This window comes from Peromyscus maniculatus, chromosome 1 (assembly GCF_049852395.1).
Source record: "Peromyscus maniculatus bairdii isolate BWxNUB_F1_BW_parent chromosome 1, HU_Pman_BW_mat_3.1, whole genome shotgun sequence".
NCBI classification, from domain to species: Eukaryota; Metazoa; Chordata; class Mammalia; order Rodentia; family Cricetidae; genus Peromyscus; species Peromyscus maniculatus.
Genome location: NC_134852.1, coordinates 116,616,703 through 116,635,998, shown reverse-complemented (window position 1 = coordinate 116,635,998; position 19,296 = coordinate 116,616,703). Strand labels below are relative to the sequence as shown.

At 38.3% G+C, this 19,296-nt stretch overlaps 2 protein-coding genes across 6 annotated transcripts in view; both read left to right on the top strand.

Moving 5' to 3' along the window:
* Positions 1-19,296, top strand: part of LOC102914167 (interferon-induced very large GTPase 1-like) — a 96,481-nt gene that overhangs the window by 54,824 nt on the left and 22,361 nt on the right. The window contains exon 1 of one of the 5 annotated variants that reach the window (XM_076549686.1): positions 16,938-17,077. The exons of 1 other annotated variant lie outside the window; for it this stretch is intronic. Coding sequence is in view for 1 of the 4 variants with exons in the window: in XM_076549677.1 (XP_076405792.1) it covers positions 18,936-18,979 (44 nt within the window). In the remaining 3 variants the exon portion in view is untranslated. Of the gene's footprint in view, positions 1-16,937; positions 17,078-17,146; positions 19,002-19,296 lie in introns of those variants that run through there. 3 more of the 5 variants (XM_076549677.1, XM_076549688.1, XM_006991747.4) reach the window with 3 other exon arrangements.
* LOC102913863 (interferon-induced very large GTPase 1-like) overlaps positions 16,967-19,296 on the top strand; it is a 192,861-nt gene continuing 190,531 nt past the window's right edge. The window contains exon 1 of the mRNA XM_006991746.3: positions 16,967-17,077. The gene's annotated coding sequence lies outside the window, so the exon portion shown is untranslated. The remainder of the gene's footprint in view (positions 17,078-19,296) is intronic.

Genomic DNA, 19,296 nt, shown 5'->3' with positions numbered 1-19,296 from the left:
CTCCACCCAGGGCCTAGCTGTGGATCTCTCCATCCAGATCCCTCAGACTTTGGATGGGGTTTCAAGCACAACAGTTAGGGTGTTTGGCCGTCCCATCACCAGAGTAGGTCAGGTCCAGCTTTCTCTCGACCATTGCCAGCCGTCTATTGTGGGGGTATCTTTGTGGATTTCTGTGGGCCTCTCTAGCACTTTGCTTCTTCCTATTCTCATGTAGTCTTCATTTACCATGGTCTCCTATTCCTTGTTCTCCCTCTCTGTTCTTGATCCAGCTGGGATCTCCCGCTCCCCCAAGTTCTTTTTCCCTCAGCCCTCATCCTTCATTACTCCTACACATGTCCAGGCTGTTCATGTAGATCTCATCCATTTCTTAGTCATTGGGTGATCCCTGTGTCTTTCTTGGGGTCCTGTTTTCCAGGTAGCCTCACTGGTGATGTGAGCAGCAGTCCAGTCATCCTTGTTCCACATCTAGTATCCCCCTATGAGTGAGTACATACCATGTTTGTCTTTCTGAGTCTTGGTTACCTCACTCAGAATGATTTTTTTCTAGATCCATCCATTTGGCTGCAAACCTCATGATGTCATTGTTTTCCTCTGCTGAGTAGTATTCCATTGTGTATATGTACCACATTTTATTTATCCATTCTTCAGTTGAAGGGCATCTAGGTTGTTTCCAGGTTCTGACTATTACAAACAATGTTCATATGAACATAGCTGAGCAAGTGCTCTTGTGGTATGATTGAGCATTTCTTGGGTATATGCCCATGAGTGGTATAGCTGGATCTTGGAGGAGATTGATTCCCAATTTTCTAAGAAAGTGCCATATTGATTTCCAAAGTGGTTGTATAAGCTTGCATTCCCACCAGCAGTGGAGGAGAGTTCCCCTAGCTCTACATCCTCTCCAGCATAAGGTGTCTTCAGTGTTTTTGATCTCAGCCATTCTGACAGGCTTACGGTGGTATCTCAGAGTTGTTTTGATTTGCATTTCCCTGATAATTAGGGAACTCAAAGCAATTCCACTAAAATCAGGAAGGAGGCAAGGCTGTCTGCTCTCCCCATACTTATTCAATATAGTACTTGAAGTTCTAGCCAGAGCAATAAGACAACATAAGGAGATTAAGGGGATACAAATTGGAAAGAAGTCAAGCTTTCCCTATTTGCAGATGACATGATAGTATATTTGAGTGACCCCAAAGATTCCACCAAGGAACTGATACAGCTTATAAACACCCTCAGCAACAGAAGTACAGAAATTAAAAGCAAGGCTATTGTTACATTTTGAGATTTTCCTAGAACTATGGATTTTCATGGATTAGGTCTTTGTTTTCTTTTTGGCAGATGGGATTGTCTATGTGCTGATTTTTATGACTTGAATGCTATTTCCATCATACACTCAGTTGTGCTAATTCCGGGGGCCCTGTTACACCTAGTAGCAACTTCTGTCCTATTCACTGCCCTATTTATATGACCATGGTCACTTTTATAAAGGAAAATATTAAATGGGACTGACTCACAGTTCAGAAGTTTAGTCCATTGTCATCATAGCAGGAAACATGGTGGCATGCAGCAAAACATGTTGCTAGAGAGGTAGCTGAGAGTTCTACATCTAGATTGTAAGCAAGAGATAAAGACACAGGCCTGGCTTGAGTATTCACAACTTTAAAGCAAACCCCACAGTGATATACTTCCTCCAAGAAAGCCTTACCAACACCAAAATGGACACACTTCCTAATAGTGCCATTCTCTATGAGCCTTTGCACAGCCATTTTATTCAAACCATCAGAGAAAGCATAGAGGAAGGAAAATAAACCCAGTTCAAAGGCCCAGAAAATGTTTTCAACAAAATCATAAAAGAAAATTTTCAAGTAGGAGTTACCTATAAAGGTACAAGAAACATATAGAACATCAAATAGATTGGGCCAGAAAAACAAGTTCCCTTGCTACTTAATAATCAAAACATTAAAGATACAGAACAAAAAAAATAAAAGCTGCAATGGAAAATGTGCAAGTAACATATAAAGGTAGACCTATTAGAATGACTACTCCATAGAGAATCTAAATGCCAGAAAAGCCTGGGCACATATGTTCAAACTCTAAGTGACCACAGATACCATCGCAGACTACTAAAGCCAGGGAAACTTATAATCACCTCAGATGGAGAAAAGATAGCCCAAGATAGAGTCAAGTTTAAGCAAAATCTAATTATAAAAAAGCCCTATAGAAGGTGTTAGAAGGAAAACTCCAAACTAAGGAGGTAAACTATACCCATGAAAACACAGAATAATCGAACATCCCAAAATCAGTGGCCATGGATATCTCTCAATATTGATGGTCTCAATACCCCAATAGAAAGACACAGACTGACAAAATGAAAGCAAGACAGTATTCATTCTTCTGCTGCATCTAAGAAACACACTTCAATATTAATGATAGACATTTCCTCAGGAAAAAGGGTTAGAAATACATACTCCAAGCAACTGGAACTAAACAAGTTGGTGTCAGTATTTTAATAACTAGCAAAATAGACTTCAAACCAAAACACAACAAGAGATGATGAAGGATACCATATACTCATTAAAGGAAAAACCCACCAAGAGGACTTTTCAACCTTAACTTCTATAGCACAAATACAAAAGCACCTAACTTTGTAAAAGAAATAAGACTACAGTGCAAATCACATAATAACACTCACATACTGATAGTGGAATTCTTCCCCCTCTCACCAATAGACAGGTCATCCACACAAAAACAAAAAAGAGAAATGCTAGCACTAGCTGACAATATAAACCCAATGGACCTAAGAGATATTTACAGAACATTTCTCCAAAACACAAAGGAATATACCTTGTTCTCAGGCCCTCATGAATCTTTCTCCAAAATTGACCATATGCTCAGACACAAAGCAAATCTCAACACACACCAAAAAAATTGAAATAACATCCTGTATCTTATCTGAACACCATGGATTGAAACTGAATATCAACAACAACAGAAACAACATGAAGCTTGCAAACTCATGGAAACTGAACAATTATTTACTACTGAATGAAGAATAGGTCAAGACAAGAATAAAGAAAACAATTAAAGACTTTCCAGATTTCAAGGAAAATGAATACACTGAATGCCCAAACCTATGAGACACAATAAAAGCTGTGCTAAGAGGAAATTTCATACCACTAAGTACCTACATAAAAAAAATTGGAGAGATCCTATATTAGCAACTTAACAGCACACGTGAAAGCTTTAGAAAATAGAAGTAAGCACACCCTAGAGGAGTAGAGGGCAAGAAATAATCAAACTGAGGGATGATATCAATAAAATAGAAACAAAGAGAACAATACAAAGAAACAATAAAACAGAGAGCTGGTTCTTTGAAAAAAATCAACAAAATCCACAAACTAAAATTAACTCTTCAAATTAACTAAAAGAATATCTAAATTATTAATATCAGAAACGGAATTGGGAATATAACAACAGACATGGAAGAAATCCCGAGAATCATAAGGTCGCACTTTTAAAACCTGTGCTTAGCCAAAATTGAAACTCAATAAGAAATGGGAAATTTCTCTTTTTTTCCTTTCTTTTTCATAGCTTTTTTAAATAAGAAGTTTATTTAGTTACTTTACAACCTGATTATAGTTGCCCCGCCCCCACTCTTCCCAGTCACTTCCTACCCTTCCCTTTGCCCCACTGCCATCCACTTCTCCTCCATTTCTATTCAAAAAAGGGCAGGCTTCCCATGGACATCAACAAAACATGGCATTTCAAGTTTCAGTAAGACTAAGCACCTCCCTTGTACTAATGCTGGATAAGACAACCAAGCACAAGAGATAGGTTCATAAAAGTCAGCAAAAGAGTTAGAGGCAGCCCCTGCTCCCATTGTTAGGAGTCCCACAAGAAGACTAAGCTACACAATTGTCACATGTATCCAGAGGCCTAGGTCAGTCCCATAGAGACTCCCTGGTTGTTGGTTCTGTCTCTGTGAGCTCCTATAAACCAAGATTAGTTGATTGTATAAGTTTTCCTGTGATGTCCTTGACCCCTCTGGCTCCAACAATCATTTCTCTCTCTCTTCAGCAGCCTTCTTCAAGCTCAATGTTTGGCTATGAGTCTCTGTGTCTGGCAGGTGGTGGCACATGTCTTTAATTTGAGCATTTAGGAGGGAGAAGCAGACTGATATCTAGGTTCAAGGCCAGCCTGGTCTGCATAATGATATCCAGGAAACTACATCTTGAAAAGCCAAAACAAAACAAAACAAAACAAAAGGAGTCAAATTACTTGATACTACTTACCAAAGTTAAATCAAGATCTGATAAAGAATTGATATTGACCTTTAATCCCTAAGGAAATAGAAGTACTCATTAAAAGTTTTTCAACTAAAAATGGTACAGTTCCAGATGATTTTAGCACAAAATTCACCCAAACTTTCAAAGAAGAGCTCATGCCAATACTCTTCAAATTATTCCACAAAATAAAAACAGAAGAAACAATGCCAAATTTATTTTATGAGTCCACAAACACCCTATTATTCAAACCACACAAAGATTCAACAAAGAAAGAGAATTACAGACCAATTACCTCCATGAACACTGATGTATAAATACTCAATAAAATGTTTGCAAACTGAATCCAAGAACATATCAGATCATCCTCTTTGATCAAATAGGCTTATCCCAGAGATGCAAGGATGATTCAATAGATATGAATGAGTAAATGTTATTCCCCATATAAACAAACTGAAAGGCAAAAGTTACATGATCATCTCATTAGATAATGCAAACACCTTTGACAAAATCAAACACCTTTTTCATTATAAAAGTACTGGAGAGATGAGGGATATAATAGAAGTACCTTAACATAGTGAAGGAAATTTACAATAAGACCATAGCCAACATGAACTTTAATGGAGAGAAACTCAAAGCAAATGCATTAAAATCAGAAACAAGGCAAAGTTGTCCACTCCATATATATTCAATATTGTACTTGAAATCTTAGCTAGAGCAATAAAGCAATGAAAGAGATCAAGGAGTTACAAATTGGAAAGGAAGAAGTCAAAATTTTAAGGTAGATGATAGAGTAGTATACATAAATGACTTTAAAAATTACAACAAGAAAATTCTACAGCTGATAAACACTTTCAGCAAAGTAGTTAGATACAAAATTGACTCACAAAAATCAGTAGTCTTCTATAGACAAATAGCAAACAGACTGAGAATAAAATCAGAATAACAACAGCTTTTACAATAACCTCAAATTTTATAAAAACATCTTGGGATGACTCTAACCAAGTAAATAAATGTCTTGTATGAAAAAAGAACTTTAAAATATTGAAGAAATAAATTGAAGAGGCTATCAGAAGACAGAAAGATCTCCCATGCCCTTGTATTAGTAGGATCAACATATCAACATGGCCATTCTACAAAATAATTTACAGATTCAAAATAGTCCCCATCAGAATTCCAACATAATTCTTCACAGATCTTGAAAGGAAATTAAAACTTAAGGAAGTATTACTAATCACTATTCCCAATTTCAACTTGTACTACAAAGGCATAATAATTTTTAAAAAGCATGGGTTTAGCATAAAAACAGACATATTGATAAGGGAATTGAATTGAAGTCTCAGACATAAATTCACACAACTACTGACACTTGATTATTTTGGAAAGATTAAAAACACAGACTGGAAAATAATACCATATTCATCAAATGATGCTGGACAAGCGGGTTGACTGCATGTAAAAGAATCTAAATAAATTCATACGTACCACCTTGCATAACACTCAACCTCAAATGGATCAAATAACTCAACATAAAACCAGATACACTCAACCTCTGATAGAAGACAATTTGGAGAATAGCCTTGAACATCTTGGCACAGAAAAAAACTTTCACAATGAAATACTACTCAGCAGAGAAAAACAATGACATCATGAGTTTTGCAGCCAAATGGATGGATCTAGAAAAAATCGTTCTGAGTGAGGTAACCCAGACTCAGAAAGACAAAAATGGTATGTACTCACTCATAGGAGGATACTAAAGGTGGAACAAGGATGACTGGACTGCTGCTCACATCACCAGGGAGGCTACCTGGAAAACAGGACCCCAAGAAAGACACAAGGATCGCCCAATGACAGAGAAATGGCTGAGATCTACATGAACAATCTGGACATGAGTGGGAGTAATGAAGAGTGAGGGTCGAGGGAAAGAGAGCCTGTAGGAGCAGGAGATCCCAGCTGGATCAAGAACAGAGAGGGAGAACAAGCAATAGAAGACCATGGTAAATGAAGACCACATGAGAAAAGGAAGAAACAAAGTGCTAGAGAGGCCCACAGAAATCCACAAAGATACCCCCACAATAGACAGCTGGCAATGGTCGAGAGAAAGCCAGAACTGACCTACTCTGGTGATGGGATGGCCAAACACCCTAATAGTCATGCCAGAAACCCCATTCAAGGACTGAGGAATCTGGATGCAGAGATCCATGGCTAGGCCCCGGGTGGAGCTCTGGGAGTCCAATTAGCGAGAAAAGGGGTTTATATGTGCAAGAATTGTTGAAACCAAGGTTGGATAAAGCACAGGGACAAATAGCCAAACGAATGGAAACACATGAACTATGAAACAAAGGCTGAGGGCCCCCCAACTATATCATGCCCTCTGAATAGATCTCTGAAGTATTCAAAGGCCACCTGGCCAAACATCCCAATTGTTGTGCTAGAAACCCCATCCAATGACTGAGGGAACTGGATGCAGAGATCCATGGGCAGGCCCCAGGTGAAGCTTCAGTAGTCCAATTGGTGAGGGTTTGTATGAGTGAGAATTGTTGAGACCAAGGTTGGAAAAAGCACAGGGACAAATATACAAATGAAAGGAAACACATGAACTATGAACCAATAGCTGAGGAGCCTCCAACTGGATCAGGCCCTCCGGATAAATAAGACAGTTGATTAGCTTGATCTGCTTGGGAGGCATCCAGACAGTGGGACCAGGTCCTGTCCTCAGTGCATGAACTGGCAGTTTGGAAACTGGGGCTTATACAGGGACACTTGGCTCAGTTTGGGAGGAGGGTACTGGACCTGCCTGGACTGAATCTACTAGGTTGAACTCAATCTTCAGAGGAGTCTTTGCCCTGGAGGAGATGGGAGTGGGGAGTGGGCTGGAGGGAAGGCGGGGGGTGGTGGTGGTTGAGGGGTGGAGGGGTGAGGGTAGGGTGGGAGGGGGGAGAACAAGGGAATCCGTGGCTGATATGTAAAATTAAATTTAATTAAATAAATTTAAAAAATGGGGAAAAAAAGAAGAAAAGGTGGAGAATAGCCTTGAACACCTTGGCACAGAAGACAAATTCCTGAACTGAACTATTATAACAGACAGTAAGATCAACAAGTAATAAGTAAGACCTCATGAAACTAAAAAACATATAGAAAGGCAAAGGACACTGTCATTCTGACAGAGCAGGAGCTACAGAATGGGAAAACATTTTCACCAACTATATATCTGATAGATAGAGGACTAATTTCCAACATATATAAAGAATTCAAGAAACTAGATGTAAAGAAACAAAAACCCAAGTAAAGTGTAAATTACAGATCTAAACAGAATTTCAATACAGGAAAACCAAATAGCTAAGTAACACTTATGTTCAATATTCTTAGTAATCAGGGTAATGCAAAGCAAAACCACTCAGTTATATACTCAAGCTCAATCCTACCACAGTGAAGCTTACTTAGGCATGTTCATTACTGCCTTCTACATAATAGCCAGAAGCTGGAGGAAACTGGATGTACCTCAACAGAATAGGTAAGGAAAATATGAGACATTTACACAATGGAGTATTACTCAGATCTTAAAAATTACGTCATGAAATTTGCAAATGGGTGGCAAAAAAATCATCCTAACACATCCAAGACCTAGAAAGAAAATGATAGTATGTATTCTCTTATATGTGAATATTGGCTGTTAAATCAATGACAACCAAACTACAATCCATAGAACCACAGAGTAAGAATATAGTAAATAACAAAAGAGGAAAAATAGATTTATTTGGAAGTGACATAGAGTAGACACTTGTAGATGGAATACTTGGGGACTGGAACAGGAGAATCAAGTTGGGGGAGAAGGTGGAAGCAGACAAAGGACAGTATATGGGAAGAGACACCAAAAATTAATGGCCATTGAGGAGTAGTATGGAAACCCAAAAAGTAGAAGCTTCCAAAATATGTACTTATATAAAGGTGATGTAAATAAAATTGCACAATGATGAGGCAGACAAAGTCCAAAGTGGATATCTCTCATCACCAAATGAAGCTTCCAGTACCAAGAATGAGTCATACCAAATTGAGCTCTTGGCTAAAGGGGTCCTGCGAGAATCCCCAAACAACCCACACCATTGCCAAAATTGTCCACAAACTGACAGGAAGGCCCCCTTGCTGAAGACAACCTCTATACAAGTCATTGAACACGGGAAAGTCAAGCTGATGCCTGCATAGAGCTTCAACCCTACATTATAGTGTCTTTGTTATAGGAAGGTACTTTGCAAGCTACTGAAAGAAAAATGTACAGTCACAAACCCTTTGAGCCCAGTGATGACTACTCAGACACAGTTTATAACCAACTGAAAGTCTTTATTCCGGGTAGTTTGGACCATACCCAAGTATTCAGAGATCTAGGTATTATTCTGAGTATCCAGAACAAGTTAGTTTTTAAATGCAAAACTACATCCTGGTATCTCTCTCATCAGTTTCATGGGGGTAGGAGGTGGGCTTCATGTAAGCAAGCAATATGACAGAAGCTAGAATAAGCTGTTAGCTGTAGGAAGTCATGCACAACCAGGGTAAGACATACTAAACTTTAATTCCTACAAAAATTGGGTTATTTTCCATGGGATTCTCAATCAAGGAAATCAAAGGTTAGTTAAAATTTAAATGGCTTCAGCAAGAAGACAAGATAGAGGAACATTTGTATTGCCTTGCCCTGGCTCACAGGGACCTAGGATAAAACCAAATATTGTTGATTTAAAAAAATATAGTGATAAAATGGCTCCTAATGGCCTAGACTTCCCTTCTGGACCAGAGCCCCACCGGGAAGGATCCCCTTCTCCAAGAGCACCGGCAGACCCTGCAATCTCCACTCCCTCCCCCCACACCCATCCACCCGAGACACCAGCCACTTCCCTAGACTTACAGACCAGCCCCCAGGTCCCATCCTGCCATGACTTCCCTTCTGGCCCAAAAGAGAGCTCCCATCCTGCCCCGGACTTCCCTTCTGGACAAAAGCTCCCATCCTGCCCCTGAGTTTTCATTTGGACAAGAGAGCTCCCATCTGGACAAGAGAGAGAGACTTCCTGAATCTGTCAGCTCTGTCTGAACCAAGTGCGCTGATAAGACCAAGAACGAGAACCACAAGGAGATCGGCAGACGTCAAGGCAGAAGTACATACAACAAAATGAAGAGTAATACAGCATCACCAGAACTTAACCCTCCTCCAACATCTAGACCTGAACATCAAAAATTGGAAGAAGCAGAAGAAAACAGTCTTATGAATAACATCATGAAGAAGGTAGAGGCTTGTGTAGAGGAAAAGACAAAAAAAAAATGGGAAGAACGCTATAAACAACTAGAGGAAAGGGCAAACAAATTAGAAGAAAACAATAAAGTCCTGGAAGAAAACAATAAAGTACTGAAAGAAAATCATGAAAAAGCAATCAAACAAATGAAGGAAACAGTCCAAGACCTGAAAAGGGAAATAAAAAAAATGAAGAAGACACAAACAGAGTAAACGCTGGAAATAGAAATTCTGAGTAAACGATCAGGAACTTCAGATGCAAGTATAACCAACAGAATTCAAGAGATGGAAGAGAGGATCTCTGGCATTGAAGATACAGTAGAAGAAATAGATTCATCAGTCAAAGAAAACACTAAAGCCAACAAAGTCATGAACCAAAATGTCCAAGAAATTTGGGACACAATGAAAAGACCAAACCTACAAATAATAGGGATAGAAGAAGGAGAAGAATACCAACTCAAAGGCACAGAAAATATATTCAACAAGATCATAGAAGAAAACTTTCCCAACTTAAAGAAGGAAATGCCTATGAATATACAAGAAGCCTATAGAACACCAAACAGACTAGACCCCCCCCAAAAAAAAGTCCCCTTGCCACATAATAATTAAACAACTAAACGTACAGAATAAAAAAGAATATTAAGAGCAGAAAAGGAAAAAGGCCAAGTGACCTATAAAGGCAAACACATCAGAATAACACCCGATTTCTCAATGGAGACTTTGAAAGCCAGAAGGACCTGGAAAGATGTAATGCAGACACTAAGAGACCATGGATGCCAGTCCAGACTAATATACCCAGCAAAACTTTCAATCATCATAGATGGAATGAACAAGACATTCCAAGACAAAGCCAGATTTAAACAATACCTATCCACAAACCCAGCCCTACAGAAAGCACTAGAAGGAAAATTCCAACTGAAGGAAGTCAGATACACACTCAAAAACACAGGCAATAGATAAAGCCACAACAGTAAACCCCAAAGAAGAGAAGTACACACACACTACCACCAAAAATAACAGGGATGAATACTCACTGGTCATTAATATCCCTTAATATTAATGGACTTAATTCACCTATAAAAAGACATAGGCTTACAGAATGGAAACGAAAGCAGGACCCATCTTTCTGCTGCACACAAGAAACACATTTCAAATTCAAAGATAGACACTACCTAAGAATAAAAGGCTGGAAAAATACCTTCCAATCAAACGGTCTTAAGAAACAAGCGGGTGTAGCCATCCTGATATCCAGCAAAATAGATTTCAAACAAAAATCAACCAAAATAGATCAAGAAGGGCATTATATACTCATCACAGGAAAGAACCACCAAGATGAAGTCTCAATTCTGAACATTTATGCCCCAAATACAAGGGTACCCACATATGTAAAAGAAACATTACTAAAGCTTAAACAACATATAAAACCCCACACATTAATAGTGGGAGATCTCAACACCCCACTTTCACCACTGGACAGATCTCCCAAATCGAAACTTAACAGAGAAATAAAGGACTTAACTGATGTCATGACCCAAATGGATCTAATAGATATTTACAGAACATTCCATCCTAACAAGAAAGAATATACCTTCTTCTGAGCACCCCATGGAACCTTCTCTAAAACCGACCACATACTTGGCCACAAAGCAAATCTCAACAGATACAAAACAATTGGGATAACCTCCTGTGTTCTATCAGACCACCATGGTTTAAAGTTAGATTTCAACAACAAAAACTACAGAAAACCTACAATCTCATGGAAACTAAATAATGCTCAACTGAATCACCAAATGGTTAAGGAAGAAATAAAGAAAGAAATTAAAGACTTCCTAGAGAACAACAAAAATGAAGACACCACATACCCAAACTTATAGGACACTATGAAAGCAGTGCTAAGAGGGAAATTCATAGCACTAAATGCCCACATAAAGAAGTTGGAGAAATCTCACACTAGTGACTTAACAGCACACCTGAAAGCTCTAGAACAGAAAGAAGCAAAGTCTCCCAGGAAGAATAGACGTCAGGAAATTATCAAAGTGAGAGGTGAAATTAATAAAATAGAAACTAAGAGAATAATACAAAAAAATTAATGAAACAAAGAGTTGGTTCTTTGAGAAAATCAACAAGATAGACAAGCCCTTATCCAAACTAACCAAAAGACAGAGAGAGAGAGAATCCAAATCAACAAAATCAGAAATGAAAAGGGGGACATAACAACAGACATTGAGGAAATCCAGAGAATTATCAGGTCATATTTCAAAAACCTCTACTCCACAAAACTGGAAAACCTAAAAGAAATGGACAATTTTCTGGATAGGTACCACATACCTAAGTTCAACCAAGACCAGATAAACTATTTAAATAGTCCAATAACCCCTAAGGAAATAGAAACAATCATTAAAAGTCTCTTAACCAAAAAAAGCCCAGGACCAGATGGTTTCAGTGCAGAATTCTACCAGATCTTCAAAGAAGAGTTAATACCAATACTCTCTAAATTGTTCCACATAATAGAAACAGAAGGAATATTACCAAACTCCTTCTATGAAGGTACAATTACCCTGATTCCTAAACCAAACAAGGATACAACAAAGAAAGAGAACTACAGACCGATCTCCCTCATGGACATTGATGCAAAAATAATAAAATACTGGCAAACAGACTCCAAGAACACATCAGAACAATTATCCACCATGATCAAGTAGGCTTCATCCCAGGGATGCAAGGGTGGTTCAACATACGAAAGTCCGTCAATGTAATACACCATATAAACAAACTCAAAGAAAAAAAACACATCATCACATCACTAGATGCAGAAAAGGCATTTGACAAAATCCAACACCCCTTCATGATAAAAGTCTTGGAGCGATCAGGAATACAGGGAACATACCTAAACATAATAAAGGCAATTTACAGCAAGCCAACAGCCAACATCAAATTAAATGGAGAGAAACTCAAAGCAATTCCACTAAAATCAGGAACGAGGCAAGACTGTCCACTCTCCCCATACTTATTCAATATAGTACTTGAAGTTCTAGCCAGAGCAATATGACAACATAAGGAGATTAAGGGGATTCAAATTGGAAAGGAAGAAGTCAAGCTTTCCCTATTTGCAGATGACATGTTAGTATACTTGAGTGACCCCAAAGATTCCATCAAGGAACTGATACAGCTTATAAACACCCTCAGCAACATAGCAGGATACAAGATCAACTCAAAAAAATCAGTAGCCCTCTATATACAATGGACAAAGAAGCTGAGAAGGAAATCAGAGATACATCACCCTTTACAATAGCCACAAATGACATAAAATACTTTGGGGTAACACTAACTAAGCAAGTGAAGGACCTATATGACAAGAACTTTAAGTCCCTGAAAAAAGAAATTGAAGAAGATGTCAGAAAATGGCAAACTCTCTCATGTTCATGGATAGGCAACTAACATAGTAAAAATGGCAATTTTCCAAAAGCAATCTACAGATTCAATGCAATCCCCATCAAAATACCAACACAATTCTTCACAGACCTGGAAAGAATAATACTCAACTTTATATGAAAAAACAAAAAACCCAGGATAGATAGCCAAAAGAATCCTGCACAATAAAACAACCTCTGGAGGCATCACAATCCCTGACTTCAAGCTCTACTATCGAGCTACAGTAATATAAACAGCTTGGTATTGGCATAAAAACCGACATGTGGACCAATGGAATCGAATTGAAGACCCTGACATTAATCAGCACACCTATGAACATATAATTTTTGACAAAGAAGCCAAAAGTGTACAATGGAAAAAAGAAAGCATCTTCAACAAATGGTGCTGGCATAACTGGATATCAACATGTAGAAGGCTGCAAATAGATCCATATCTGTCACCATGCACAAAACTTAAGTCCAAGTGGATCAAGAACCTCAACATAAATCCAGCTACACTGAACCTGCTGGAAGAGAAAGTAAGGAAGTAGTCTTGAACATATTGGCATAGGAGATCAAGTCCTAAATATAACACCAGTAGCACACGCACTGAGAGAAATAGTCAATCAATGGGACCTCTTGAAACTGAGAAGCTTTTGTAGGGCAAAGGATATGGTCAACAAGGCAAAGCGACAGACTAAAGAATGGGAAAAGGTCTTCACCAACCCCACATCAGAAAGAGGACTGATATCCAGAATATGTAAGGAACTCAAGAAATTAGACATCAAAATGCCCAACAGTCCAATTAAGAAATGGGCTATAGAACTAAACAGAGAATTCTCAACAGAGAAAACTCAAATGGCTGAAAGACATTTAAGGAATTGCTCAACATCCCTAATCAGCAGGGAAATGCAAATCAAAACAACTCTGAGATACCACCTTATGCCTGTCAGAATGGCTAAGATCAAAAACACTGAAGACACTTTATGCTGGAGAGGATGTGGAACTAGGGGAACTTTCCTCCACTGCTGGTGGGAATGCAAGCTTGTACAACCACTTTGGAAATCAATATGGTACTTTCTTAGAAAATTGGGAATCAATCTCCCCCAAGATCCAGCTATACCACTCTTGGGCTCAGCCTTAAATGGGATGTCTCAATAGAGTACAACTCAGCAGTAAAAAACAATGATATCATGAAATTTGCAGGCAAATAAATGGAACTAAAACATATCCTGAGTGAGGTAACCTAGACTCAGAAAGACAAATATGCTATGTACTCACTCATAAGTGGATACCAGATGTAAAGTAAAAGATAACTAGACTACAACCCACAGCTCCAGAGAAGCTAGTTAACAAGGAAGACCCTAAGAGGGACACATTGAATATTCCAGGAAGGGTAAACAAATGAAATCTCCTGAGTAAACTGGGGCAGAATGTGGGCAATAGAGGGTAGTGGATGGGGAAAGAGAACATAAGGGAATTCGTGAACTTTAGCCCAACAGCTTTGAAGCCTGCATGTAACTGGACTAGGCCCTCTGCATAAGCTAGACAGCTGTGTAGCTTGGTCTGTTTGAGGGGCCCCTGGCAGTGGGATTAGGATCCATCACTGGTGCATGAGCCCATTACCTATTGTGGGACATTTTACATAGCCTTGGTGCAGGGAGAATGGCTTGGACCTGCCTCAACTGAATGTACCAGGCTTTGCAGACTTCCCACAGAGGGGATGTAGATGGGTTGGGGGAGCTTAGGGAGGGAGCAAGAGGTGGGGGGGGGAAGAATGGGATCTCTAGTTGATATGTAAAATAAAAAAATTTCTTAATAAAGACAAAAATGAGTATCTCCTTCAAATTCCTCTCCATCATGGAAGATGAGGCAGAAAGAGTGTAAGAGCCAGAGGGAATGGAGGACACCAAATAACCAAGACCCTCTAAGTCATTGTGATCAAAGCTCAATGAACTCACAGAGACTAAGGGAGCAGCATGGGCAGGGCCTGCACAGGTGTATACCTGGTCTTCTGAGTATATATTAGTGCTTCCAGTTTAGTGTTTTTCATGAGATTCTTGAGTATGTGAAATAGTGGATCTCTAATTTTTGTGCCATCTTCTGGACTCTTTTTCTTCTGTTTTTCCAACTTCTAATCTGATACAGTTTCTATTTTATCTTATTATATTTTGTGAAACTTTATTATTATTCCTTAGAAGTCTATTCTTTTCTAATGAGAGACAGAAAGAATGGACCAGGATGGGAAGGGAGGTGGGGAGGAACTGTGATGAGAGTGTGTGTGTGTGTGTGTGTGTGTGTGTGTGTGTGTGTGTGTGTGTGTGTGAGACGGGAGGGGTGGGCCTGTAATCAGGGCATATTATGTGAAAAAATAATCTATTTAAAATAAAAAGGAAAAATATATGAATAAAATTTAATTTTGAAGCTTAGAATTTTCATTGGCACTGAAAACAATGCATACAAACTTAAATTTATGCTTCGAAAACTTGAGTTTTGTAATTCATGAAGAAGTAGTATTTCTCTGTTAATTTAAATGCTTTTTCATTTCCCTTTGCAGTGTTTTACAGTAGAATGAAGTCTAAAAACATCCTCATTCATATCACTAATCTATGACAAAACTGTCCAAAAATATTGGTAGAAAGTGACAGTGTTTTCAATTAATGGTGTCTGAAGTAACAGGTAGTTGTAATGTGTGATAAAGGCATCCTCATTTATCATCTCATACAAAAGCAATTATTAAAGAAAAGTAGGTCATAGACTCTTTCTAAGATGAACTACTGAATTCTTAGAAAATCATGCCAAAACATCTACATGACAGTGGTTAGGCAAGTGATGTTTTATGAACCGATGCATTAATTAGTTCATTAACATTAAACAGTGAAATAATGATTACATAGATTACATTAAAACATAAAAATTGATATGGTGAGAAAACAGCTAGAAAATGAAATGTCAAGCTACAGGTTAAGAGAAACTTTTCATGAAGGTGTCTCGCCAAAGACTTAAAATACATAAAGAATTGTGGGAAATTATAAGAGGAAATACAACCAAAAAGAAAACAGGCATAATTTGAAAACAAATTCCATAATAGAAGATATGTTAAATGTTAATAGGAACATGAAAATGCATTCAACATAGTCCCACAATAATGCAAATTCAAGCACAATGTAAGTTCATAACAAGTCCATTTAAAGAACTAGCAGTATAAGCAATGAACAGCAGGTAGCATAAGACTAATACATTGTTTGTAAGGATGATAAATTGTTCAGTCACTTCAGGAAACACCATGTCTGTATTTGAAGGTAAACTTCCATTCATCATGTCATCCTGCCACTGTGCTTTTAGGTGCTTTTACTGATGAGAGATGAAAATAGAAGTCTACTAATCATTCATATACAAATATTTATAGCAACATTATTTGTAAGAACCATAGACTGAAACAATTCTAATATCCAGCAACTATTGATCAACAGATAAAGAAGCTGCTACATCATAGTATGTTTAGGTTTTGTAAAACAGTACTATATAGATCTGGTTAGGTAGCTCATGCTGGCTCTACTATAAATAACATGCCAGTCTCCATAAACAATAATATTGAGGCCTGGGGAAGCTTTCACAATGCAATGAATATAACAGAAAAAGACCAGTGCAACCAAGTCTTCTTACTTCAAATTAGTGACAGTAAAAGAAAAAATGAAAGAAACAGAAAAGTGTAGGACAAATTACTTTACAAACAAAAACATTGGTTAATCAACAGACATTCAGTTGCCCAACAACACTTCTTTTACCTGTGGTTATAAATAAGCATTTCCTGGAAATGAGCTTTGACTGAGAAATGAAACAGAAAGTGCCTGTTTAGTTACATGTGCAAATTTGGTCAGGAGTGGCTTAAATAACAGGAAATGCTAACTGAAGTTGCCAGGAGAGGATGTGAGGGAAAGCTAAATCTACATTCAGCTTCCTCCGAAGCTGACTAATTAGAATTCTAATTATTTTGGAGAATTAAAATGCTGAATGTCACTCAAGTTATTTTGGGCTATCTTAGCCTCTAAATAATTGAAACGTCACTCATATTTAGCTACAGAGCAAATCATCATATTCCCATTGAGGTAAGAACATCTTGTTGTTGTTGTCGATTTAGTTGTTTTTTGTTTGTTTGTTTGTTTGTACTGTGGAGAGAAGTCTTTGTCTACTTCATAAAGCACAATACTGTGCTCCTTCATTTATAGTCAATGTTGTCTCATTCTCTGAAATCTCGGGTATAGAAAACAGATCCTAACTCTTCTCAGATCATAGCTTTTAAATACCAAAGGACAGAAACACTAATGCAAGACTTAACAGAAGGTAAAAATATAAATCATTGAGAAGATAGAGAAATATCATGGAAATTTTCTTTTTTATTTATTCAAGACTCACTGGTTCATTGGAATTATCTGGGAAGAGAAAATAGAAAAATTCTTCTATATATATTAATATACAAATGAAAGAACTACAGCATGGGTTTTTCATGCTGGGCGTTGTCCTGAATGAGTCCGTGTTATAAGCTACTCTGGACTCTGGTTTCATAATGGAAGGTATTTGCATTCCTACGAGTATAGGACAGGTCAGCAACACTTTGTGACTAGTACTACTGTAAGGTCTCAATCTCTGGACAAATGGCTGAGATGTCTATTTAACATATCTAGGCACATACTGTTTCTGGAAATGGGTAAGTGTCATTCTATAGATTTACCAGAGTGAAGTGAAATTTAGCCATTAACAGTGAAGTTGTGGTGCCCTACTAGAACTCTTTGTCTCATTAATAAAATAATTTAAGAATAGACTCAATAAGAAACGCCAGGGAAATTTTATTTGTATTTCAAAGAGAAACCTCAGGGCAGACAGGCTGTAAATCTAGAAGCAGAGAAAGAGAAAAGGTCATGTCTTCGAGTTATGCTGCATGGAGGTCAACCACAGAATGGATAAACAGGCATCTAGCAGGAAGGACAGCTTTAGAAAAAGAATGAAGTCAAAAGTGTCAGGGAAGTGATGCTCACAAAAGGGACAGAAATGATCAAAGGGAGAGTTACATTATTCTGAGTAATTCAGTAAAGGGGGCAGTGACAGCAGTGGAACAGACAAACTTCCAGCAAGAATGAAGCAGGCAGTGGGAAGCCAAACTGTCCTTCTCCCATGTCCTTTTATGTTGGCAGCCATCAGAAGGTTGTTGACCATAACTAGGGTAGGTCTTAACAGTTCAAATTGTCTGATTAAGAGAGTCCCTCAGAACAGTGCCCAGTGGCTTGCCTTGCAGGTGACCTTACAGGAGAAACTGGAGCTGAGACAATGATACTCACTGGGCCCTAACCTTGGCCAGATTGATTACTTATGCATCGCATTCTTCTATTGAAAACTTACTTCCTTTAAGGATCACAAAGATAAATATAGGGGAGGGTGAGATGTCTCTGAATCTCTTTATGCTTTTTTCATATGTTCCCAAATTGAATGAAAGCTTTTCCTGCTTTTTGCTATTTATTTGGCTTACCAAGGATGGATGGCAGAACCTGGCTTGTTGGGGCACAGGATGTAACTACAATCCTGTTAACACCATTGTTGAGGCTGCCTGCTTTTTTAAAGTTCTGATTCAGAAAGTATGACTTTCTTCCTCTTACCCAACCCCATCCTTCTGGCAGCTAATAAGATTTGCAGGTGACCTTCCTTGTTTATTTCTCTAAAATTCCAATAAATCTGTCTTTGAGATTATACCTCAAACAATTTTTAAGTTTTTCTAGCTACAGGAACTTACACAAGGAACCCTGATTCTAGTGAGACAAGAAAAAAATATAAGCATGAAAGAAACAGAACCTCAGTGAACAGGAAGGAAAAGGGAGGTGCCTGGTCCTTAGGGAGAATTCAGCCCCAGCCCTCATAGAGCCCTATCTGAGCCTCAGCTAATGGTCAGCAGCCTGGCAGCCTTGAGCAAGGGGCATGATCTCCTCTCACTTCTCTCTGGAGCAACAACCTGAAGACAGGTACTGGACTTTCTGGAGATAAGTAAGTGAAAAGACGGCATTGGGTAGACAGATAAGTACAACAGACACAAAAACTAGAGTAGAATGAGCAATTATGAAAATTAGAGGCACACAGCAACTGTGACATGCTAAAGCCTCAGACAGGAATTTAACATTGCCATGTTACCAGAACCTAAGGCTCATAGCAAAATCAGACTTTGGTCCATGGCACCTCCAAGAATTAACAACAAAACAGAAATTGTATCTTTAAACAGTGCTGTACTGAGAAAGCTGGGAGCTAAAATCTGCCTCCTCTCAGCCTTTTTTTGTTGGCTCTT